The sequence below is a fragment of the Dama dama genome, chromosome 5 (assembly GCF_033118175.1).
Source record: "Dama dama isolate Ldn47 chromosome 5, ASM3311817v1, whole genome shotgun sequence".
Classification (NCBI taxonomy): Eukaryota; Metazoa; Chordata; class Mammalia; order Artiodactyla; family Cervidae; genus Dama; species Dama dama.
In genome coordinates this window covers 11,788,988-11,814,225 of record NC_083685.1, presented here as the reverse complement: position 1 = coordinate 11,814,225, position 25,238 = coordinate 11,788,988, and the positions used below count along the sequence as shown (strand labels likewise).

The 25,238-nt window shown below is 48.7% G+C and overlaps 2 protein-coding genes across 4 annotated transcripts in view; one reads left to right on the top strand and one right to left on the bottom strand.

The window, feature by feature from the left end:
- Positions 1 to 5,451, bottom strand: part of IQCD (IQ motif containing D) — a 48,448-nt gene extending 42,997 nt beyond the window's left edge. Inside the window, exon 1 of the mRNA XM_061141833.1 lies at positions 5,322 to 5,451. The gene's annotated coding sequence lies outside the window, so the exon portion shown is untranslated. The remainder of the gene's footprint in view (positions 1 to 5,321) is intronic.
- A 264-nt stretch (positions 5,452 to 5,715) lies between these two features.
- Positions 5,716 to 25,238, top strand: part of TPCN1 (two pore segment channel 1) — a 71,029-nt gene continuing 51,506 nt past the window's right edge. Inside the window, exons 1-2 of one of the 3 annotated variants that reach the window (XM_061141819.1) lie at positions 5,716 to 5,901; positions 16,496 to 16,729. In XM_061141819.1, coding sequence (XP_060997802.1) covers positions 16,618 to 16,729 — 112 coding nt within the window. In that variant the 5' untranslated portion in view covers positions 5,716 to 5,901; positions 16,496 to 16,617. Of the gene's footprint in view, positions 5,902 to 16,492; positions 16,730 to 25,238 lie in introns of those variants that run through there. The other 2 variants (XM_061141818.1, XM_061141822.1) reach the window with 2 other exon arrangements.

The window sequence follows — 25,238 nt, the reverse complement described above, 5'->3', positions numbered from 1 at the left end:
ATTCGAGCCCGAACTCATCCTTGCTTTTTTGGGCACATACACGCTCACACTGCCCTTCCTGGGCCCTTAGCGGCCGGGAATGCTCTGGCGGATGAAGCCACCCGTATGGTATGTTATTCTTCCTTAACCCCTATCTCTGCGGCACAGGCCTCTCATGCAATACACCATCAGAATAGCAATTCTTTACGGTTACAATTTGGATTTTCTCGGGAAGCCGCTCGTCAAATTGTAAAAGCTTGTCCTACTTGTCCACAATTTTTTGTGCTCCCAACATATGGAGTCAATCCTCGGGGTTTACTCCCCAATGATTTGTGGCAAATGGATGTTACACATATTTCTGATTTTGGAAAATTGAAATATGTGCATGTTACTACTGATACCTTCTCTGGTTTTATCATGGCCACACTTCAATCTGGAGAGGCTAGTAAACATTGTATTCAGCATTGCTTACGGAGTTTTTCTGCTATGGGTCTACCTAAATGTATCAAAACAGACAATGGCCCCGGATATACTGGTCGCAATTTTCAAGCTTTTTGTGCCCAATTACGAATTGTGCATAAGACTGGTATTCCCTATAACCCGCAAGGCCAAGGTATTGTCGAATGAGCACATCAAACCCTTCAGCACCAATTGAAAAAATTAAAAAGGGGGAGTTTGTATGCTATTACGCCTAACAATCTTCTTAGTCACACTTTGTTTGTTTTAAATTTTCTGAGCCTCGATAAAAATGGAAAATCAGCAGCTCAACGTTTTTGGCACTATGATAATAAAAAGGCTCGGCTATTGGTCAAGTGGAAAGACCCGCTGGAAGGCAGATGGCATGGGCCGGATCCAGTTCTAATATGGGGGAGAGGTCATGTTTGTGTTTTCCCACAGAATGCCGAAGCGCCGCGCTGGCTCCCGGAAAGGTTGGTACGCGCCGCGGAGGCGATCGCTGGTGGAACAAATGAGACGACTTACGATCCAGGAGACAGCCCCGCTACCAACAGCCCAGCAGATACAGGCGCTGTTACAAATGGCGTGTGAGAATTCTCCGAATCTTCCCACTGCTTCGCCTACTAATATATTGATTTCTCTATTACTTCTTTTAAACCAGATAAGTTCCATGAATGCTGATGTCGTCTGGGCATATGTTCCTGATCCCCCTCTTTTGCAGCCTGTTGGATGGGAAATGAGTTTTGTTCCCGTGTATGTAAATGATACAATCTTATTAGGAGGCTTCTCTGATAAGCACATCTCTCCTCAACGTGCTAATATTTCTTATAGGGGATCCTCTTCACAATTACCAATGTGCTTTTTCCGACATCAAAGGGTTTCAGGATGTCTTACTGTTACAGATGCAGGATACCTTGCTTATGAGAAGGACCATGGCCGTACTTGGGTAGTGGATATTCCTAGCATTACGCAATCCTCAGGATACGCACGACGAGTCAATGGAACTGGACCTAAGGACATTCCATTTTGTGGCCTGGGGGTAAAAGGACGATATATAGCTGTGCCATGGAAACTTTGTAGAGATGAGACTGCTACTGTATATTCTATTACTAATGACACACATTCCCTTTGGGATTGGTCGCCAGACTCCAACAGTAACCCCGGAAAGGAAGTCGGCAGACAATTTGCAGCCAGAATTTGGAATCTTGGCGGTACCATGGTGTATCAGACCGAGATATGGAAGCTGTTGGCCGCTTTCAGAACAGATGGGTTACATTTGGAGACCAGAGGGAAGACCAAAGGAGCACGATCCTGGAGAGATCACTGGTGCAATTCGACTCAGAGATATCCTCGGGCCTGTGTACCCCATCCCTTTATGATCCTTGTTGGCTCTGTGACTCTTTCTAAAAATGGTAGCCTATATTATGTTCATTGTTTTAATTGTACCCTGACTAATTGTATAAGGGGTATGAAAAATAATTTTGGGGCTCTGATAGTCAAACAACCGCCCTTCGTCATGATGCCTGTGAACCTCACTGAACCTTGGTATGAGGAGGGAGGGCTTGAGCTGTGGAATAAGATTCGTACAGCCCTTGCTAGGCCACGAAGGGAGATAGGATTAATAGTTCTAGGAATAGCATCGCTTATAACTTTAATTGCTTCTGCTGTTACTGCTTCTGTATCTTTAGCTCAGTCTGTGCATGCTGCTAGCACTGTAGACAATTTAGCAAAAAATACTTCTAAAGCTTTAGGAATTCAAGAAGATATAGATATAAAGTTGGAGGATAGACTAAACGCGCTTTATGATGCAATAAGATTTTTGGGGGAAGAGGTGCAAGGGTTAAAGCTAAGAAGCAAGATTAGATGTCATGCTAACTATCGTTGGATTTGTGTTACGCCAAAAATTTATAATAATACCGAGACCCCTTGGGATAAGATAAAATTACATTTAAATGGTATTTGGCATAATGAAAACATTTCCTTGGATCTAATACACCTTCATCAGGAAATTCTTGATATAGAAAATGCTCCTCGGGCTAGTATGGATTTGGCAAAAAATGCTGAAGATTTTGTTAACAGTTTATTTTCAAATTTTCCCTCTGTAACTACAGTTTGGCACCTTTTTTCGGGGGTCGTGGCTGTGCTCCTAGTGTTTGCGCTTTTTGTGTTCATTGCTCCTTGTATCATAAAGAAATTTGTCAAAGAGCTGTGGGACATCAAGGCTGTCCTACACAGTAATTACTTACGCCAAAAGAATCAGGCATGCCATTTTACTAAATAAAAAAGGGGGAGCTGCAGGGAGCGGCCTGAACCAAAAGGCTGACTCTGGGAGCTGCCTTCATCCTCAAGGGTCTGTTCGCAGACATAGCTCTCTGTCCCGCCACCCCTCTCTGGAATTTATTATCTAAGTTAAATCTTAACAGAACATTAGCAAGCCTTGAATGCACACATGATGCAGATGGATAAGCCTTTCTCGACCACCCTTAAGATAAACGGGATGCCCTTCTTAACCCTTGATGTTATCAGAGAGTTCTGGTGATTGTTATCTCAAAGTGATGTATATGGAAAAATATTTTCTCTTCTTAAGATTCTCTTCTTGGTTTAGTATAAATGTAACCCTGAGAAATAAAGAATCATCGCTGACTGCAGCGATCCCCTCGACCCCATCTGTTCTGTGTCTTTATTTCTTAGCCTAAAGGAACGCGTCGTGTTGCTCGCTGAAATCTTCCGGCTGGCCCGGCAATTTTTTGAGGTTTTTTTTTTAGTGGTTGATTTAGGGATTATAATGTACACCTTAATTTATCATAATTTATTCTGGGATACTAAATATTTTCTATTTGATGAGTCATTGTTATCTTGTCTTCTTTCAATTATTTAAACATGGTTTCCTTAGTTCTTTGATCGTATTTATAATAGGTTCTTTGAAGTCTCTGTCTGCTGAAACCAACATCTGGGGACACATAGAGACTGTGTCTGTTGACTGCTTTTTTCCCCTGAGTATGTTTACACACATCTCACAATTTTTATTGAACACTGGAAATCTTAGAGGGAAGATTTTTTTTTTTTGGTAGCAACACAGTATTTTTTTCTTCCTAATGATTGCTGTTTTTGTTTTGCTTGGACAGTTGGTAATTTACTTCCTGGACTAAATCTGTCAAGTCAGTCTCCTCCACGGTGTGCAGCTACTGATATCTCTGCTTAATTTTTTTTTTAAATATTTTTATTTTAAAACGTGGCTTCCTAGGGGTCACCTATGTATCCACATAGTTTAATATTCAGCCAAAAATCAGTAAAGGGTTGTGCTCAATCTTTGAACCAGTAAGACTCCTATTCTTGGATGGCAAGTACCGTATACACTCAGTACACCAGTCTACACAGTCTTCAACAGCCAAGGATGTCTAAGTCGCTGGGGCCCAAGCAGGTCTCTGCTGCACATGCGCATAACCTCTAGTCAGTCAAGGTAAGACACAGAGCTCGTCAGGTTCCGCATGGATGCCCCATTCCCTGTAACTCCGAGCTTTCAGTCCACTGTTGGCGCCGAATAGAACCACAACCTTGGACTGCTACACCCGCCGGGGTTCCCTGTTCTCATCCCACCAAGACTGCTACTTTAGCCAACAGTCCTCCAAATCAAGTGAGCCCCATCAGACAGCAACAGTGAAGCTCTTGGTTTTCAGGGGGCTACCCGCCCTGGTTGAACTATTAATCGAGATAGAACTGAGTATGGGGAAATCAGAGAAGTCTCAGGTAAGTACAGAACAAACCTGAAGTTTGGTGGTTTTATGAATAAAAGCTCTCAGTTTGTTTTATGCCTTTGGCTGATTTTCAGAGTGCTAATTTAGCAATAAATGGCTTTGTCTAGCTTTATAGTTGGTTTGAAAAATTATTATTGTGTTAAAATATACATAACCTCAGCGGTAAAGAATCCACCTTCAGTGCAGAAGACCAGGTTGGAATCCTGGGTTGGGAAGATCCCCTAGAGGAGGGAATGTCAATCCACTCAGGTATTCTTGCCTGCAAAATCTTATGGACAGAGGACCCTGGAGGGCTACCGTCCAAGGGTTTGCGGAGTCAAGACACAACTGGAACGACTGAGTTGGATTGAAGCAACTGAGCGCGCATGCAGGCAACATAAAGTTTACCACTGGAACCATTTTAAATTCAGTGGCAGTAAATTGTTATATTCATATCTATATGCAGCCATCACCACCATCTGCCTTCCAGAACTTTTTCATCATCCCAAATTGAAACTCTGTACCTATTAAGTAATAACTCTCCTTTCCCACTACCCCAGCCCCTGGCGATCATTATTCTACTTTGTTTTAGTTAATCCTTGCAGCAAACCCTTCGTCTTGAGTATGTAAATGAAATTATATTTTTAAGAACAGGGATGGAAGTTAAGGTCTAAAGTTATTATAGCACAAAAAGCCAACATTAGTACAAAGGTACACAATTTAAAGCTTCACTTTCATTGCATGCTCACCTTGGGATGTATAAGCTGTTGATGGAATGGTAGGGGGCTTATAAAACTACTCTCTCACCCCCGGCACCTATGTGTGACTTGAAAGTAGTTTAACTTTGGTGTGATTCCACTTGACTAGTATCATCCACGTTTTACGGATGAGGAGGTGGAACCATGAAGTGGACCAGAGGAGGGGCAGAGTAGAGGCAGAGACACCAAAGAGGATGCCCAGTCGTCTTTGCAGAAGGTCGAGAGGGAGGTCCAGACTGAGTCAGGGGCTGGAGACCAGGCTCCTGAGTTGGGGACTGGCTCGCGGTGGGGGCGGGAGGGCGCTGCTGATTCCTCAGAGAGTCAAAAGATACAGGACTAGACCCCATTCAACATCTCCCCATCATCTCCAGCCCTTCCCCACATGATCACTCACTTGCTCGGTGGTCTTTAGGTTTTTCTATCGTTGATTACCACAGCTGTACCTGCGTTGCTAGGTTACCCATCAATCTCAGAAGGCGGGACTCGGTGTCTGATTAACTTTCTTTTTCACCATTCGATTCCTTGTTCCCCTCGGTTTGGTCCGCCTCCTGAGAACTGACCAATCAGAAACACGGTGTGTGTAACTCTCCACCAATTGGAAGAGCCGGGCCTCCCTCAGGGTTAAGCCGAACGAGTAAGGCGGGGAGAATGGGAAGGCAGGGCGGGCAGGGAGGCTTGTATTAACTGGGGAAGGACGTAAGAGCTGGCCAATCAGAGATCATCATGACGGCCGAGGTAGCCAATGGGGCGCGGCGAAGGGGGGAATGGGGCGGTGCCGGCCAGACGGAGGGGACAGTAGGCGGCGGATGGGAGAGCTGGCGCAGCTGCCGTGGTGGCAGCGGCTGAGGTGGCGGTTTCTGCGGCGGCTGCTGCAGCTGCAACAGCTCCAAGCTCGGGGCTTTGGCGGCTGCGCCGGCGGGCTGTGCTGGTTGTGCGGACCCCGGCGGTCGGCCCGGGTTGCTGCGGCGGCGCGTGTAAGAATTCGAGGCGTGTGAGGGATGGCCAGCGGAGAGGGCAGGGGTCAAGGGGCAGGGGGCTCGGAGTGAAAGGTTGCGACTGGGCGTTTGGGTGTGGGAGGCGGGCAGGTCGGGCCAAGAGGGGCTGCGGGGTTCACTGCTGCGCTTCTCTCCCTCCAGTTCTGGTCGGCGCGGGGGCGGGGGGCGGGCGGGCAGCGTGGAGACCGCCCGAGGAAGCCCGGGGCGGGGAGAGGGGGCTCAAAGTCGAGCACGTGGAGTAGATCCCGCACGCCTCTTCGCTCCTCCTTTTCTCTCAAGCGCTCATCTCCCTGGCGCCCTCAGGCCACTCACCCTGCAAGAGGCTCTTGCCTGATCAGTCTGCCCGAGTGGACAGCGGGACGGCCTGCCGGCTTTCCCTGGGACCTTTCCCTAGGGGTGACCCTTCCATTCTGGATCCTCTCTAGAGGGAGAAGCACTGTGACCTTAAGTAAGTCCCTTCTCTCCTCTGAGCCTCAGTTTTCCCTCTCTAAAATTATGGGCTTGAATTCAGATGAGGAGACTGGTCTGGGAAGGGAGGAAGGGTAATGGTTATCAGGGAGGGTCAGACTGCCTGGGTTGAAATCTGGGCTCTATTACTTCCCCGCGGTCTACTTACCAGAGGTAGGTTAATTTAACCCCTCTAAACCTTACTTTACTCATCTGTGAAGTGGGGACATCAGCTAAGTAAATTTTCCTAACAGCAACACTATTTACATTTTGAGCCACATATATCTCTGTTGTGATCACCCCCGCTGAGAGCCACAAAACTAAGGCATGCATTACAAGCAAACAGTCATATATTATACAGCTAAAATAAAAGCCAGTAGCTACTATAATAGCAATGATACAATTAAAAAAGCTCTTCTTGATGAGTTGAAAAAGTTAATAGTCTCTCCAGCCTACAAAATAAATACTGGCTGGGACAAGATGTTAATAATTGTCAGGGCTGAGTGATCAATACAAGGAAGTTCATTTACATATTCTCTCTACATTTGAATATATTTGAAAGTATCTGTGATGAAAAGTTAAGCCAGAAAGAAAAAAAAAAAGACATAAAATGCTTTAAGACAGCCAAATGGTAGCATCTCATTTGGAATTTCCTTTTCTGTTTTCCCACTACTGAGATTTAAAAGTAAAATGAATCCCCAGATCTGGAGGAAACTTAAAAAAAAATCTCACAGGAAGTTTGCTGAGCAGAGCGCTACAGGCTTAGCAGCAAAGAATAGTGCTCACTTTAAACTGCCTACTTTTTAAGAAGCTATTGATGCACAGGGCCCTGCCTTGAATGGTCGTGGAGGTTTCTGAAGGAGGTAAATTGCTGGGTTGCCTTTCAGTGGGTTGGTTTGGAGGAAAACTTGATTGAGACCAGAAAACTGCAGTTTGAGGAAGGAACCTGCTGCTGTTTTCAAGTTCAAAGGTCTGCTGTGAGATCTGCTGAGTGCTTGCATTTCTTTTGGTCCTCCTCAGCGGAAACGGGAATGTGTATAAATAGGAACTGTAAAAGGCTAGTTCTGACGGTTTTGAATTGGAAGTTCCAAATAAGCATTTCACTTAAAAAAATATTCTAGTCTCTTCCCTTTCCTCCCCAAATACCTAAATCTAGGAGAATAGTGCCTCTGTAAGAATGATATGGGTACGTTTAGATGACCTGGCACACTATTTATAGGTTATTGGAGCTAAGTGCTGCCTAAATACCAGGGCTGGACTTGGAAGAATTGTAGCATGGTGGCTGGGAGCACAGGTCTGAAGTCAGATTATGTAGTTCAAAGCTTGACTTTCCTGCTGTGGGATCTTGGACAAGTTACTTAACCTCTCTGAGCCTTAAGTCTCCCCTTCTGTAAAGCGGGACAATAATCCTACTTACTATTATTGAGTTTCAATCAACTTTACGTAAAAATTGCTAGAAGAGCCCCAGTATATAGTAAACCCTCACTGAGTACTAATACTATTATATGAACGGTCATATATGTAACATACAGTTCCAGCAAGGCAGAAAAGGAAAGACGACCTCAACAGAAGTAGGTTACCTTTATTTAGGCAAGGAGGGGCAACAGTTGGCCTAACAACGAGGCTGAGCTCCGAGAGGGATCAGGGAGGCTTCATATTTATAGGGAGGTTTGTGGAACTGATAAGGGAAACGTCAATCAGGCGGGATATTTTGAGTATTCTTTTGTTGAGATGAATTTGTAGTTGGGCAGGGGGTGATAAGTCTTCTGGGCGGGTGTAGGGGGTGGTAGGTTTCCGGACAGGGGGTGATAAATCCCAGATAGATGCAACCAGCCTGGAGCATCAGGGTGGAACTAAAGTTATGCTTTGTTTTCTCCGAAGTTAGATGATTTGGCAAGGGGACTTTGAGACTGTTGTTCTCTTTTCTAGGCCCAAAAGACTCCTTCATTCCAGACCCTGAAATCATAAAAAAAATGGGGAAAAGGGCGCCGTATCTCTCTGGCTACTTCCTGCTGGATAGGGGCAACGGTTTTGGGTCTGGAATGGGGATCATCTTAGGGCTCACGGTCTCTTTTTTCTGAGCTTGAGGTGAGGCTCTCAAGAAGAAGGATGGTCTTGACCTGATCTCGAGAGATGGCCCGAATCCGTTCTTGGAGAAACCTTTGCAAGAGATTGAAGAGACAGGGTCCAAATAAGAGGAATAGAATGATAAGTACCAATGGTCCCAGGAAAGGGAGCAACCAAGGGAGGATCTGTTGGAACAGGTTTTGGGGAGGGTAAAGGTTTTGTAACTCATTTCTGCGACATTCATTCTGTCTCTAAGTTCTTTGACTCTGCCCTGGACTATGCCCGTCTCATTAACAAAGTAGCAGCCGTCCTCTCCTAGGAAAAGGCAGGTCCCTCCCTTTTCTGCGGTGAGAAGGTCCATGGCCTCTTTTGTAGGGCCACAGAAGCTAATGAGTCAATTTGTCTTTGCATTGAAACGAAGGACTCCACTACCCGCTCCATGCCCTCATTAAGTTCTTGGGACAGCTTGTAGTAGAAAGGGGCAGAGGTCGAGATGCCTCCGATCCCGGTGCCTAGGGCTGCTGCTATGCTGGTCCCAATCACAGGGGGGCTATGACAGCCTGTCTTTTTCTGTGGGAAAGTTTCCCTTGGGGGTAGACTATTTGTTCTATCTCTTCTTTGAGGAATGTTAGGCCTGGGGTCAGGAAGACCAAGATGCAGGGTCCACGGGTTTCTAAGGGGAGGCATGAAAATGCATAGGTCCCACAGAGAATGAAGATTCCCGGATTGGTGCAATTATTTGTGGTGTTCCAGAGAACCCAAGTAGAACAGAAGGAGGGAGCAGAGTTTGTAAGACCAGTGTAGTTGGGACTAGAGTAGTTAATACAGGTTAGGTTTGAAGAGGCTGAGAGTAGGACGTTGTCAGAGACTGGCCCAATGAGTGGTGTAGTTTTCTGTTGGGAAGGGGAGGTATAGTTGCCCTGTGACAGCCAGGTTGAGAGTAAGGGAATTGCTCTGTGTGGTGAGGGAGACAGTGACATGCATATCCAGCACTGGGATGTGTGCTGTGTGTACTGGAAGAATGGGAAGGAAGAGTTGAGAAGGCGGGTAAGGTGTTGGTTGCCAGAGGGAGGTTTCAGGAGAGGCCATAATTGGGAAGGTCTAGGCGTTTATAAGGCTCAGGGGTCACCTGTAACCGGGAAATTATGTTCTTTATGACTTGTTCTTGTTTCTTTTCCCGATTTTGATCTGGTACCCTGCCCCCTTCTGAGTACCCCCAATGGGTAATGGGATAGAAACATATGTTTCTTCCATTTGGCTTATGATAGATACTCACGAAACTCCCTCTCTTTTGAACTTTGACAGTGAGTAGGGATTTGGACTTCCCGCCCCCGAGGTTCATGGTGCATGGTTTTGGAGCTGTATTAAAACATGAGGAATGTACGTAGGAATAAATGTCTGAGCAGGGGCAGGGAGTGGCCAGAAGGCTGGGGATAAGCAAGGATAAAGAGCAGAGGAGTCATGGGCTGTTAGTTAGGCAGTGCAGAGGAAATAGCGCCCTAGGAGCAGAACACAGCCAGCAACGTAGGCGATGCCCACGGAAAGACGAAGGATAGGCGGCCAGTCCTGAGGGGAGACAGTTACTAGGCCTATAGCAAGGATTAAGATTAGGAGTGCAGTTATGGTTAGAGAGACAGGGAGAGGCCAGTCAGGGTGAGGGGCAGAAGGCCCCCAGTTGGTGGTTGTTTGAATCTGAGGAGGAGCAGTGCTCATCAGGATGTAGAATGATGTAAAGAATGAGAGTAAAGAAATCGATTTCGTCTGGAGTCAGGTTGTGGAAGGTTCCTGGAGCCACAGTCGAGACACCAGTGTAGTCAGGTCTTTGAAGGAGGTTCCTGTTGGGGCGCTGATCCAGAGGTCTTGTAGTAGTTGGGTCAGGAACAGTTGTAGGTTGAAGAGAGTCCGGTCATTCAGTGTCCCCTCCGATGGTTGACAGGGGTTGTCGCCGAGTGAATTTTAAGGAGGTGGGTCCTGTGAGGGACACCTGATAGGTGTCATTTAAGGAGGGCAGTGCAGGATTGGAGGTGACCTGTTTTAGGCGAGAGAGGTGTACCCGGGAAGTGACCTTCTCGAGTTTAACTGCAGTTGGGGTAAGGAGGGTGACTTTGAATGGTCCCTGCCCCTTTGGGGTTACATCACCCTGGGGACTATCAGGCAGATAGACCATGTCCCCAATTTGTAAAGGGGGCAGGGAGGCTTGGGGGTCAGGGGCAGGCAAATTGTGGTTGACGTATTTCCAGAGGGCATCGTGGAGTTCCGCTAGCAGAGGGGAGTGTAGGAAGCTTGGTATGGGAGGAGGTTCAGCGGGGAGTCCAGGAGGGAGCATGGGCCTTCCATACAAGACCTCAAAGGGTCTCAGCCCCAGGGGCTTTCTGGGCAAAGCCCGTATTCTGAGGGGAACAATTGGAAAAAGTTTAGTCCAGTCCAGATGTACCTCGAGGGTTAGTTTGGTAAGGGTTTCTTTGATTATTCTATTCATCCTTTCTACCTTTCCTGAGGACTGGGGACGGTATGGAATGTGAAATTTCCAGGGTATCTGTAAGAATTGGACAAGTTGTTGGGTGACCTTGGGTGTAAATTCCGGGCCATTATCAGACTGTAGGGATATAACAGGCAGGCCAAACCTGGGGATAATTTCTGTGATGAGGATGTGGGCCATGGTGTGGTCTCTATTGTTTGTAGTAGGAAATGCTTCTACCCATCCCGAAAAGGTGTCCACAAGGACTAGAAGGTATCTGACTCTCCGGACTCGGGGCATATGAGTAAAGTCTATCTGCCAATCCTGAGCTGGGAGGCTGCCTTGCATTTGATGGGTTGGAAAGGATGTCGGTTTAAGGTCGGAATTGGGGTTAGTACGTTGACATGTTTGACAGGAGCGGGTAAGGTTATCTAAATATTTTTGGTCAGCCCTGGATATGGGGAAGTGGTTACGGAGGAACTGTTGGAGTGTCTTGGATGAGGGATGAAAAAGTGAGTGTAGATAAGAGAGGATTTCTCTGGTGGTGGGAGGGTCGGGTGGAGTCAAAGATAGGATGACAGGGGACTGGAGGGAAGGATGGGACAGGGCTATCTCCTTTGCCTTCCGGTCTGCAGCATTGTTGGAGGCTAATACGAGACTTCCCTTTCGATGTCCCCTATAGTGGAGGACGATGTCCCCTACAGTGGAGGACGGCGGCTTTGTTTGGTAAGAGTGCTGCCTCTAGAAGTTTGTGGATCAGGTCTGAATTAATAATGGGGGATGCCCTTTGGGTTAGGAAACCTCTTTCTCTCCATATTAGGACGTTTGAATGAAGTATGTTATAGGCATATCTGGAGTCTGTGTGGATGTTAACCCTTAGATTTTTAGCTAGAGTTAAAGCTCTGGTGAGAGCTATCCGTTCTGCCTGTTGAGAGGTGGTGTGAGGTGGCCGCGGTGAAGCTTCAATTGTCCGGGTTCCATGATTGTGACAAAGGTGTCCCTGGATGATGGCATATCCTGCTGCAAAGGGTGGCGATTTTTGAGAGCTACCATCAATGAACCAGTGTGGGGTGTCTGGGTCAAGGATGGGCTGATCTGTTAGATGTTGGAAGGGGTTTTGGGTAAGATCTACTGTCAGGCTGCAGCTTTGTAAGAGGGAGTCTGTTGTAGAGGACATGGGTAATAAGCTGGCGGGGTTAAGGGGAGAGCAGGGGGAGAATGAGAGCTGAGGGTCGAGAAGAAAGGCATGTAGGACCTGTATCCTGGAAGGGGGAAGGGAGAGGAAAGCCCGATGTGATAGCAAGTCTCGGAAGGTGTGTGGAGAACAGACTGTTAAAGGGGCATGTCTGGAGAGTTTATTTGCTTCGGGTACGAGGTCTGCGATAGCAGCCATGGCCTGTATGCAGGGAGGCCACCTCTTGGGCAATACCAATACGTACATCCAATAGGTAGATGTATTGGAGGAGATGACTCGGGGTTAGGTCGAGTGTCTGTAGGTCCTTTTGTAAAGCCTGTCCAAAAAAGTGGGGACTGTCTCTGAACCCCTGGGGGAGAACTGTCCATGTTAGCTGTTGGGACACATGAGTCTCGAGGTCTTGCTAGGTGAAGGCGCAAAGGGATTGGGAGAGGGGTGGAGGGGGATGGTGAAAAAAGCATCTTTGAGATCTAATACTGTGAAGTGGGTTGCATTGGGGGGTATGGTAGACAGAAGATCATAAGGGTTAGGGACTACTGGGAATGTCGGCATAATAGCCTCATTGATTTTTCTCAGGTCCTGGACCAGGACTGAGAAACTCCAAGAGTTTGGTCCCTTCTTTACTGCCAGAATAGGGGTGTTGTGTGGTGAATGGGTAGGAATTAGGATAGAGGCTTGAAGAAGACGGTTTATGATAGGCTTAAGTCCCTTGTGGGCCTCCGGGGTGAGAGAGTACTGTTGTTGGGTGATTATAGTCAAGGGGTCTTTTAGTTTAATGTAGACTGGGGGATGATGTTTGGCTATGGATAGGTGATCAGTGTCCCAGACTTGGGGGTCTAAGGTGGGTAGATCCAAGGGAAGGTCAGGGGAGAGGGACAGGGCCTGTCTAGGTGCCATCTGCATGCAGAATATAGAGACTGTATCAAGGTGGGGTATGGTAATAAAGACCCCCAATTTGGATAACAAATCTCTCCCTAGGAGTGCCATTGGGCACTAAGGCATTATGAGGAATGAGTGTATAAGGGTCGCTTTTCCAAATTGACAGAGTAATGGAGGACTGATTTTTGGCCTTAGGGGAACTGCAGAGACCCCCTTGATTGCAAGTTCTGAGTCTTGAGTTGGGCCAGAGTAGGAAGTTAAGAGAGAGAAAGTGGCTCCAGTGTCTACTATAAAAGAGATCTTTTTTTCGGCCACTGCCCTGTCTACCCTAAGTTCTGAACTCGTGTTTGGGACACGGACTGGGGGGCTGGAACCCAGGCCCTGTCATTGGAACAACTCTCGTAGAGTTGGGCTGGGGTTTGGGGGAGAAGTGGGGATCTCCTCAGATGTGCCAGGGCGTCCCTGTGGACATTCCACTCTCCAGGTCTGGGAGGGCGCCAGGGCATCCCTGGGGACAGTCCATCTTCCAGTCCCCATTTCCACAGTTTGGGCATGCTTTTGTGGGGGGCCGCGGGTTTGGACATGCCTTTGCCCAGTGTCCTGACTGGTTGCATCAGAAGCAGGGTCTGGGGGGCGTCTTAAGCCCCATTCTGGGATGACTTGGGCCAGGCTGATCTCTTTCCTTAATTGCTGCTGCCAAAAAGGCATATTTAGCTTTTCTCTCATGTTCTTTTTCTCTCTTAGCCTCCTCCTCTCTATCACTGAACACCTTAAAGCCTACTTCTAGAAGGTCTCTCTGGGGGGTTCTTAGGGCCCTTTTCTAGTTATCGAAGCTTGCGTCTGATATCAGGGACAGATTGGCTGATGAACTGAACGTGAAGGTAGAGTAACCCAGCGGGGGTAGTGATATATAGGCTGGTATACTTCTGGACTGCCTCTGTGAGGCGTGCCAAGAATAAGGCTGGATTTTCATCTGCCCCTTGGGTAATTTCTCTGACTTTATCATAATTTACATGGATATGAGTATTTTTCTGCATTCCTTCCAGAATGCAGGTGATCATATGATTGAGTCTCCTGATACCTGGGTCACCCGGCTGGTAAGTCCAGTGGGGATCTAACTGAGGCACCGCCTCATCAGCAACTGGGCTGTCTTGGTTATGTAAATGATCAGCATGGGCTTTTGCGGCTTGCCAGATATGGTCTTTTTCATCTGGAGTGAGAGTGGCATTTAGGATATAATATACGTCACTCCATGTGAGGTTATAGGCCTGGCAGAGTCTCAGGAATTCTTTTCTGTATCTGGTAGGCTTTTCAGGAAATGATCCCAACTTTTCTTCTATCTGACTCACGTCTGACAATGAAAATGGCACATGGACTTGGGTGGGGCCCTCTGGCCCTGCCACCTCTCTCAGGGAAACATGTGTTGGGTACGTGACCATGTGGCAGTGGGGGAGGGAAGTGAGGACGGGGAGTCAGGGAGATGGGGTAGCGGGGCCAAGGGGGAGTCAGGAGAGGTTTCAGTGCCAGTAGGTGAGTTGGATGAAGGGGAAGGAGAGAGTTGGTGGGGTGGCGGGTAGGGAGGGGGCTCGTCCGCGGAGTCAAACTCCGGGGGTGCGAAAGGTTGCGGTCTGCGGTTAGTTGAGGAAGAAGAGCCCTTTTGCTTGGGAGGCAAGGTGCATAGAAGGACCTCATGGGTGGAGCAGGCCTGGCATAGGGAGGGCCTGCTCCGAAGGGCCCAAAAAGCGTGGGCATAGGGGATCTCCGACCACTTGCCATTCCATTTAAGGAAGTCAGTGAGATTTTGGAGAATGTTAAAAGTCAAATGTGCTGACTTCAGGCCAGTGGTCTTGATTGTCTAATTGGTATTGAGGCCAAATCTGTGTACAGAGTTGCTTTAAGCGGTTAGCTTTGAGTTCAGTGAGTGAGAGTGGTTTGAGATTTTTGAGAACACAGGCCAGAGGGGAATCTTTTGGGACAGAGTGGCCAGACCCCATAATTGAAAGGCAAGCAGAGGCTCCTATTGGGAACTCGAGTCGTCACCCGTAGTCACAATAGGAGTTATGAGAAGAGAGCTCTGTGTCGAGGTGGAGTGTCCCCCGCTGTCGCCCACAGAGTGGCCCTGGGCCGGGGGTCCCCGGGACCCGGAGAGGACTGAGCTCTAGGGCGCCTCTAGAACTCCGTCCGGATCGGATCTTACCTTAATCTAGGGGCCGGCTTGAGTGGAGTGTTGCATGTGGAGTGGTCGAATGGCAAGAGGTCCCTGTTCTGGAGGTCGTCAGAGAGAGAAAAGGGGGTAAAGCCGAGGCCTGCGGGAACGCAAAGCATCAATAAAGCCTTAGCACGAGACTTGCCCCGCTCACGAAGGCACTAGGCGTCCCCGAGGGGAACTTAAGAGCCCTGGCAGAGAAGTGAGCTCGGAGGACGTTCGTGCTCCCAGACTCTGGGGAAAACAATGAAATGGAGGGAGAGTGAGAGAGTGAGACGGGTGCCTCGCCCCCTCCAGGGTTTTGGCACCAAGAATGTAAGGTACAGTTCCGCCGAGGCAGAAGAGGAAGGATGAGCTCACCAGAAGTAGGTTACCTTTATTTAGGCAAGGAGGGGCGATAGTTGGCCTAACGACCAGGCTGAGAGCTGAGAGGAATCAGGGAGGCTTCATACTTATAGGGAGGTTTGTGGAACCGATAAGGGAAACATCAATCAGGCGGGTTATTTTGAGTATTCTTTTGCTGAGATGACATTTGTAGTTGGGCAGGGGGTGATAAGTCTTCTGGGCGTGTGTAGGGGGTGGTAGGTTTCCGGACAGGGGGTGATAAGTCCCAGATAGATGCAACTGGCCTGGAGCATCAGGGTGGAACTAAAGTTATGCTTTGTTTTCTCCGAAGTTAGATGATTCAGCAAGGGGCCTTTGAGACTGTTGTTCTCTTTTCTAGGCCCAAAAGACTCCATATATATATATGTAAAGTATTTAATATCTTTACGAAACACACGAACAAGGGTTAAGACGGGTGGAGATGGAACATACTAGCCATAATCTCAATCTGCAAACATAATTACGCTTAACTTTTTAGTATGTGTTCTTTTAAAGTTCCCGCCCCATCTGCCATATTTCAGTGCTATTATTGGCTCAGACAGTAAAGAATCTGCCTGCAGTGAGAGAGACCTGGGTTTGATTCCTGGGTTGGGACAATTCCCTGGAAGAGGGCATGGCAACCCACTCCAGTATTGCCTAGAGAATCCCCATGAACAAAGAGCCTGGCGGGCTACAGTCTATGGGGTCTCAAAGAGTTGGACATGACTGAGCGACAAAGCATAGTACAGTGGCACATCCTGGGATACTCTTTTTTATTATTATTATTAAGATACAATTCACATTACTGTAAGATCCACCATCTTAAAGGGTACCATTTTTAGTATACTTGTAAAGTTATGCAACCATCACCACCGTCTGATTCCAGAACATTTTCATCAGTGGTTGTATTATGATAATTGTCTTTTTCTTTTTTTTTTAATTCCCCAAACCCTAGAAGATGCCACTGATGGAGGAGTTTCTGAGAAGCACCTCGGGGCCAGTAGCTTTGACCGGGAGCTCAAAGGAGAGACTACTTAAAGCCTTGGACATCACCTCCTGAGGGCTGCAGGAGAGAAGAACATGGCCGTGAGTTTAGATGAGGACGTTTCCCTCATCCTGACCTTGGATGAGAGTGGCAACACCCCACTGGCTCCCTCCGACGACCTGGGCCCGGATGATCTGCCCAGCAGAAGTAAGATGGTAGGGTGGGCTGGGGGAGGGGGAGAGTGCATCTTTTCTGTTTTGTTGTGGGCTTGGTGGTCTGATGGTAGGTGCATGTACCTGAATGCCTGACTCCATGTTTGACCCCCAAGTTCTGACACATACGCTAGTGGGAGACTAATTCTGTGGGGTCCTTATCCTGCACCCCCAGTTTAGGGGGTGTTCCCCAGGACTAGCCTGCCAGGCTTCCCACAGCCCTGCCCCTCCCTTGCACCTGCGGTACCCTGGTTCTGTTCGTGGATGCCTCGTGGAGACCTCAGGCAAACCTGCTCCTTGGCTAGCATCCCTGTCCCATTCCTTGTTAAAAAAAGAAACAGATTTCAACATCAGCCTCCGTCTGCCCGATCTTTGGCAGGAAAGTGGCGTTGACTGCTTCTCCCCGCTGGCGTTCAGTCCCTGCACTGCCCAGGACAGCATGGAGTGGCAGAGGGCAAGCATTTGTCATAATCCATTGATCAGAGGGTTTGGGGTTTCACTTTGTCTTCCTCTAAACCAAAGCCCGGAAGCACAAAGTGAACCCAAGAGAGGTGATGAGCTTTAAATTTTTTAGATTTTAAGTGTGTTTCTGGCGGGAATGAGAGGTCTTAAAAAGCCTTTCTTGTCCCAAAGGCATTTGTTTCATTTGCTCAGGCCTTGGGTCCAGGAGAGCTTAAAATAACTTGCCTTCTGGAAGGTCCTAAGATGTCAGGGGCTAGTGCTTTAGGGTCTCCTTAGCAGATGGGAGTTCTACTCACCAGGCATGCTCCTTAGCCAGGACAGAGGGGTACTGCTTGGGTCCAGGGAAAGGCAAGCCTGGCTCGCTTATCTCCTTTGTCCAGAGAGAATACAGTTGGCTCATAGGGAGCTTAACAGCCTGCATTTGGAAGTGGTGAAGGACAGCATTGTTCCCATGGATGGGAGTGCAGTGGAAGACCTGGCTCCTCTAAACTGGCCTCTCCACTTTAACCCATTCACCCATCTAGAGTGGCAGAGCTGGGTGATCCAGGAAGCTTAGAATAGAGACCAGATTTTTCCCTAAGTGCCATTCAGGACCAAAAATATCAGTGGCTGTGATTTCAGGCCCACTTCTTAAATACCCCAGAGTCAGCAAGCTAAGTGTTAGGCTCCTTCTTACCTGTTATCTTAACTAAGATCCTCTTGGCAAAGTAGGCAGTATTATCCCTAGTTTACAGAGGAGAAAACTGTGAGTCAGAGAGGTTAAGGAACTTACCTGACATTGCATAGCTGAGTAAGCAGTTTTGCAGAGATTTGAACCTAAGACTGTTTGACCCCAAAGTACTTCCCTCCCTCTTTTTCCCTTTTTCCTTCTCCTCCCCTCTTCCCTCTTCTTTTCCTCCTCCTTTTTTCTTCACAAGCCCTTAATAAATGTAAGTGCTGGCCCTCAGCATTTACATAATTATTTCATCATATAACCTCAGGATGGAGTTATTGTTATCATCCATATTTACTGGGGAAGAAAAGCTTCAGAGAGGTTAGGTAACTTGTCTGGGGTCACACAGCTAGCAAGCAGCAGTGCCTCGCTGATCTTCCCCCATCACCCTGTGTAAGGTGCTTTGGGGAACGGGATGTAAATGAATGTGACATAGTCTCAGCTTCAGAGTAGGCTGCCCACTAGAGAGGGAAGTGGTTACATCCATGGCCAGTGACGGACTGGGCTGGAGGGAAAGTGGTTGACATCCGAGGGTGTGGATCACTCTGGAAGTAGCCAGGCTCAAGGTTCTGAATTGGACTCTTGATCATTGTTGTGGGTGCCACCTTTAAGTCCTCCCAAGTGTCAGAGCTGATGGCAGGGTGTCTAGCTCTCCTGCAGGATCAAAGTGGGAAGAGTGGCCTAGTTCTATGTCAAGATCAGGTTTTGAAGCGATGGCGGTGCTTGATGACTAGGAAATAGGCCAAGTAGACAATAACACTAACCTTGGATCAGCTGCTAGTGAGGCTGTCCCTTTCTTGGCAAAGTTGGTGGCTTGTTTTAGTTTGTTTAAGAAAAACAGGATAAACTGACAGGGTCCAGGGAAATTATGCTTTCTGGGAAGTGCATTGGCGCATCGGTTTACTCTCTCACCCTCTCTCTGGGATATTTGCTAAAACCTCTAAAAACTAATGGGTGTAACCCGCCCAGCTTGGCTGAGAAAAACAACATCGCCTCTTGGAGAAAAGGAAAGATTTCAGAGGAGGCCTGCGTGCTCCACCTCCTCAGCGTGGGTTTTTCTTTCTCTCTTTTTTTACCTTGTTAAACATCAATTCCTCTTAATCTTTTTACTTTTTTTTCTCCAACTTTAAACTTTTTATTTTGTATTGGGGTATCTTTCTTTTTTAAAAAAAATAGTTTATATTTGGCTGCACTGGGTTGTGGCATGCAGGATCTTTCACTAGGACTTCTCCCTAGTTGCGTCATGCAGGCTCAATAATTGAGGTGCATGGGCTTTGCTGCTCCATGGCATGTGGGATCCCAGCTTCCTGACTGAGGATCAAACCTGTGTCCCCTGCAGCGGAAGGTGAATTCTCAACCACTGGACCACCAGGGAAGTCCCTGTCTGGGCCTTTCTTATTTCATGCTTGGATCTTGGCACTGACTTTCTTCTCAAAGTCCGCCTCCCACTTGTCTGAGTGGTCCATCTAAAACACAAATCCAAGCAGGCATGGTATGGGCATACCTTGTTTTACTGTACTTTGTGCATACTTTTCTTTTTTCCCCACAAACTGAAAGTTTTTGGCAGCCTTGCATCAAACAAGTCTCTCAGTACTGTTTTCCCAACAGCATTTGCTCACTTCCTGTCTCTGTGTCACATTTTGGTAATTCTTGCATTATTTCAAATCCTTCACCAGCAAAAAAACATTGTGGTTCACTGAAGGTTCAGATGATGGTTAGCATTTTTTAGCAATCAAGTATTTTTTTAAATTAAGGTATGTACATTGATTTTTATAGCATAATGCTATATAATGCTTTATAGCATATATATACACACACACATATATTTTTCAAATTTATTTATTTGGCTGTGTCAGGTCTTAGCTGCAGCATGCGAACTCTTAGTTGCGACATGTGGGATCTAGTTCCCTGACCAGGGATCGAACCTGGCCTCCCTGCTTTGGGAGCATGGAATCTCAGCCACTGGACCACCGGGGAAGTCTATAGAAATAAATTTTTTATGCACTAGGAAACCAAAAAAGTCACGTGACTCGCTTTATTGCTGTCTTCACTTGATCATAGTGGTCTGAAATTGGACCCGCAATATTTCTGAAGTCTACCTGTGATTTCCCCAGCTTGCCCAGGTTCTCAAGACCTTCCTGTGCCCGGCAGGATTCAGCTCCTTAGCCAGCATATGCATGTTCTAGCGTCTTCTTGCCTGACCAGTTCCATTTCCTGTTTTACCCCACACTTCTAGTTCTCTGAATCCCTGGTACATTCTCAGACCTCTCTGCCTTGCTAGTAACTGCCTGGCATGCTTTTCCCAGGCGCTTGTTTACTCATGAGCTTCAGTTCTGTCTTGATAATCCTGCTGATAATCCCGTCACTTTGAAGCCTTCACTGAACCACTATTTCCTGATGGAGCTGACTACTTACCACCCTTTTCTGCTGTGGTATCTGATCTAGGCTTCCATTATTATTACACCAGCTTACTGTGCGGAAGCAACCGTTTAACCATCTGATCACCTCCTAGGCCCTGAGTATTCATTCATCCACGTATCACATAGCTCATTGCCTACTGTAGGTAGGCATTCAACAAGCACAGTCTATGGAGTAGGAAATGGCAACCCACTCTAGTATTCTTGCCTGGAAAAATCCTATGGACAGAGGAGCCTTGCAGGCTACAGTCCGTGGAGTTACAGAGTCAGATGTGACTAAGCACAAACAAGCAAATAAAGGCCCACGGTAAATCCAGGTTGATCTCAGCTCAAAATCCGTGGTCACATGTGCAAAGATCATGTCTCCAAACAAGGTCACCTTTGAAGGTTCTGGCGGTAACGACTTGGGCATACCTTTGGGGGCCACTATTAAGCCTGCTGTAATCTGGTAAGAAAAAAAAAAAAGTCATGGTCCAGATAAACCTAGTTGGGTTTCTGGAACCTCAGAGCTCATGGGATGGGCTTCCCAGGTGACTCAGAGGTAAAGAATCTGCTTGCCAATGCAGGAGCCACAGGAGATGCAGGTTTGATCCTTGAGTCAGGAAGATCCCCTGGAGGAGAAATAGCAACCTGCTCCAGTATTCTTGCTGGGATAATGCCATGGACAGGGGAGCCTGCTGGGTTACATGCCATGGGGCCTCAAAGAATCGGAAGTGACTGAGCAACTAAGCACAATAGCTGTCTCAGGTCCCAGGAGTGGAGGGGCTGTCTGAGGATCCCATCAGAGATGAGTGGCATCCCCTCCTGCCTCTGCTCACCAGTGGTTGGGGTCTCATCACTCCCAGTGCAGCTGATTGCCCTGGAGAGGCTGCCATCCTTGCTCCCCAAGTCTGTGGCTAATCTAAACCCTTGAGGGGATAAGGAGTTTTCCGCAGACCGACGCCTTCAGCAGAGTTGGCAGCTACATGGGCACAACAGCCACTGAGAGCTAAGCCAGCTCTCTGAGGTTGGGAGCCTTGACTGAGCCTGGGCCTCCACCCCGACCTGGCAGCTGTTCCTAGCGCCTTCCCCCGGCTGCATCCCACACCCACCTGTCCCTGTGCGCTCGGGCTGTCATGACAGAATTCCGCGGCAGTGGGATTGTATGGGCTCAGAGTTCTGGAGGCTGCAAGCTCAAGAGCAAGGTGTCAGCAGGGCTGGTGTGTCTGAGGCCTCTTCTCCTTGCCTCTTTCGGACAGCTGCCTTCTCACCGCGTCCTCAGTCTGTGTCCTGATCTCTTCCTATAAGGCTACCCCTCCTGTTGGATTAGGGCCCACCCCTATGACCTCATTTTGCCTTAATTACCTTTTTAGAGGCTCTGTTCTTTGAATACCATCACATTCTGAGGCCCTAGGGGTGAGACTTTCAACATAGAAATTTTAGGGAGACGTAATTCAGTCCATAGCACTCCTGCCCTTTCCTTAGATGAGGTCCCCAGGAATCTGGCTGTGCTGCCTGTGACCTTTGACCCTATGCATGGGATGCTCCAAGCTGGGGAATTGTCCCTACAGGAAACCAGGGGGCTTGGATTTTTTTTTTTTCCTTATTTGGGCAAGGATGGATTGTATCCAAGACTTAAAACATCTCTGGGCTATAAACATAGCAACTGAAATGCTAATGAATGACTCACAGGCAGGAGATGTCAGGTTGATAAAGGAGGCAGGTATGAGCAGAGGTATTTAAAGCCTAGAAATTAGGAGTAACCTTGAAAATAGTCAGTGGGGTTGGCATTTGACAGTGTGGTTTAGAGATAGCCTGCTGTCTGCACTGCGCATCAGTCAGTGATCTGGACCGTCCCTGGACTGTAGAGTATGAATGTGGTGGGCCAGACAAAGTATCCTCTTGGGGAGTTCTGTTCACTCTTAGCTTTCACCTTTTTATTGCCTTTAAGCCCGACCGCTGCCTAAGGTGGGCCTGTACTATCGGGTGATAGTCTGGGTGATGAAGGGATTGTGGGCAAGGCTGGGTCTGAGGCTGGAGCAGGGCACTTGGTCTCACGCGATAGCTTGGCGCTGGGTGGTTCATGGTTTCCTGGTGACAAGTCATGTGGGGATAAGACCTAAGGTGATAGAGTAACAGGACCCCTCTGCCTCCTTCACCCTGATTCCTAAGACTTCATCGGCACTTACCCAGGACCCAGTACAAGGTGGAGGACCACTGCTCCCTTGTATGGGCCAACATACAACGGGCACCCTGGCTCCCTTTCCAGAGTTTTCATGCAGCCAGAACCAGCTGGCACCCATCTCCATCAAGGTGGGCCATTTCCATCAAGGTGGGCCACTGCTCCCTTGCAGGGGCCGACATAGAGTGGACGCCCTGGCTCCCTTTCCAGAGTTTTCATGGCAGCCAGAACCGGCTGGCACCCATTTCCATCATGTTGGCCCCAGGGCAGACATGGCCAGCCTGAGCTGGGAGAGAGCGGTGAGGCTATATAGCCAGGGGAGACCTAACCCTGAGGCAGGCTCTCCATCACAGAAATCAGTGTTTGCGGTTCTTTCTCTGACTGAGCTTCCCCAGCACACTCGCCAGAGAGAAAGTAAAGCCCAAGGACCCAGGTAGCTTTTGTCACCCGTGATACCCTGGGCGGTGGAGTGGTTAAGCGTTCGGGCTCCGGAGTTGAACTGCAGGCTTCCTGTCCTAGGCGAGTACGGGACTTAGCGTCTCCAAGCCTCAGCCTCCTCATCTGTAGGGTGGGATCACGATAGCATCTTCCAGTAGAGCTGTTGTGGGGACTTAGTGAGATCACACGTGTGACGCCCGTGGTGGGTGCTCAGCCAGTTCTAGGCGTTATTGTCATGCCCAGAGACTGGGCTTCTTGGGGTCCTGGACCCAGGCCAAGAACTGAGTCCTTTGCCTTGCTGCTGGCCCGGCAGGTGGCCACCACCAAGCGGGGAAGGGGAGGCAGCACAGCAGCTGGAGACCGAACAGCACTCAGGTTTTCCCAGCCTCCCAGGGAGCTCGGGCATCTGGCTCTGCTGGAGTCGGCCCCCTGGCTTTCCCAGGGCCTCGCTGAGACAGGATGGTCGTGTCTCCAGGCCAGCAGAGGCACCAATTAAAACGCGCAAGCACCCAGCATGCCGGTTTCCAGCCTGGTGAGCGACACTTGAAGCCTTTCACTTCCTCCCCACTCCGAGTCTTCGTGGGGATCCTGTCTGTTGCCTCGGGCCCCCCTGCCATGATATGCCATCTCCCCGCTCTGCACGTAGAGAAGCTGCCGCGGCGGAATGGCAGCCGTGGCAGCTGGGTGCGGGCTGGAGCCGGGCTCCGTTGCTCTTTCCCCGTCCCCTTAGGGGGCTCTGCGCTCACATTTGCTCCAAGAGCGCTTGGTGAGGCAGAACAGTCAACTTCTCAGCTTCTGAGTCAGGGAGGGAGCAGGGGAGGTGGGGCTCTGATGGCTCCTGGCTGCAGTGTCCTGCCCGGGGCTGCCTCACAGGTCACAGCTCGGCGGACCTGGAAGGAAACCCAGACGAAGCACCAAAGGATCACCTCTGCCCCACCGGCCCATACCCCCCCAGGCCCCCGGAGGAAAGTTGGTCCCCAGGCCGCCCCCATCCCCCCTATGAAGGGAGCCCCCTGGACCCCCTTTGCTGGCTGACTTCTCTGATTGTTTCCTGACTCTCCCTTCTCTCCCCCTCAGTCCAAGCTGTGCAGGGTCATTCACAGTAAAAATAACGGCTCACAGGTATTGAGCCCCTATCACGTTCCGGGCAGCGTCTGAAAGCACTTTGTGCTGTCTGTCACTGGGTCCTCCCAGCAGAGCTGCGCTGTTGGTTCAGCATCTGTCTCTGACAGCAGCGGAAACGGACACCCTGAGAGGCTGAAACTTACCCAGGACCACGCAGCCGGGAAGTGTTGGCCGCAGCTCTGGAAACTCGCGCTCTCCTGATCGGGGAATCTCAGGTTCTGGGTGCCGAGAGATTCAGAACTGGCTGGGGGCTCTTGTCCCTGCCTCTTGCTGCTTCACAGAAGAGAGACCAGATTTCATTCAGCTTTGCAGTCAAGCCAGATTGGGCATTTTTCTCTCTTTTTCTGTGTCTGTCTTCCTGCATTGGCAGGCGAATTCTTAACCACTGGACTGCCAGGGAAGCCCTTGCATCTTTTTTTCTTTTCAAGGCAAGATTTAGGGGCTTTGTTTTTCCCTGGAAGAATCGGTTATGTTCGGGGAGTCTCCCAGGTGAACGTATGGTGGCTAAGCCTGCATTGGGACTGACATGTGCAAATATCTCCCTTTACTGCTCTGTGGGGGCTACCCCTGCGTCCTGGCTCAAAGGTGAGTCCAGAAGCTGCAAATCAGGGCATCTATTGTACCACCTCAAAGTAGAAGTCTTCCCCAGAGCCAGTCTCATTTCTCTCGTCGTAGGCAGCAACACTGTAAACCTATTACAGTTTTAAAAAATATTTTTATTTATTCATTTGACTGTGCCAGGTCTTAGTCACTGCATGTCAGCTCTTAGTTGCGGCATGTGGGATCTAGTTCCCTGACCAGGGACCAAACCCAGGCCCCCTGTACTGGGAGCGTGGAGTCTTAGCCGCTGGATCACCAGGGAAGTCCTAAGCCCTATTACAGTTGATTGCAATTGGTGACTGTGTGCGCAGTAATGTTTACATAGATGGTGGCTCCAGAAAGCCCTTGTGAAGTGAGAATATCCCCATTTTTCAGATGTGTAATTAGAGGGGTGGGGCGGGAAGTGACCTTCCGGGGCAGATAGTGGGGCAGTGGGCCTCGCTCATCGTCGGTGTTGCTGGAATGCTGCGTGCCCCGTGCACGTCCGGGCAGGCAGGACCATGGTGCCCTCTTGGACTTGGATCACAGACCTGCCATTTCTATTTTCAGGCCTTGCCCAGAAGGAATGTTTCTTCCTCCAAGCTCTCAG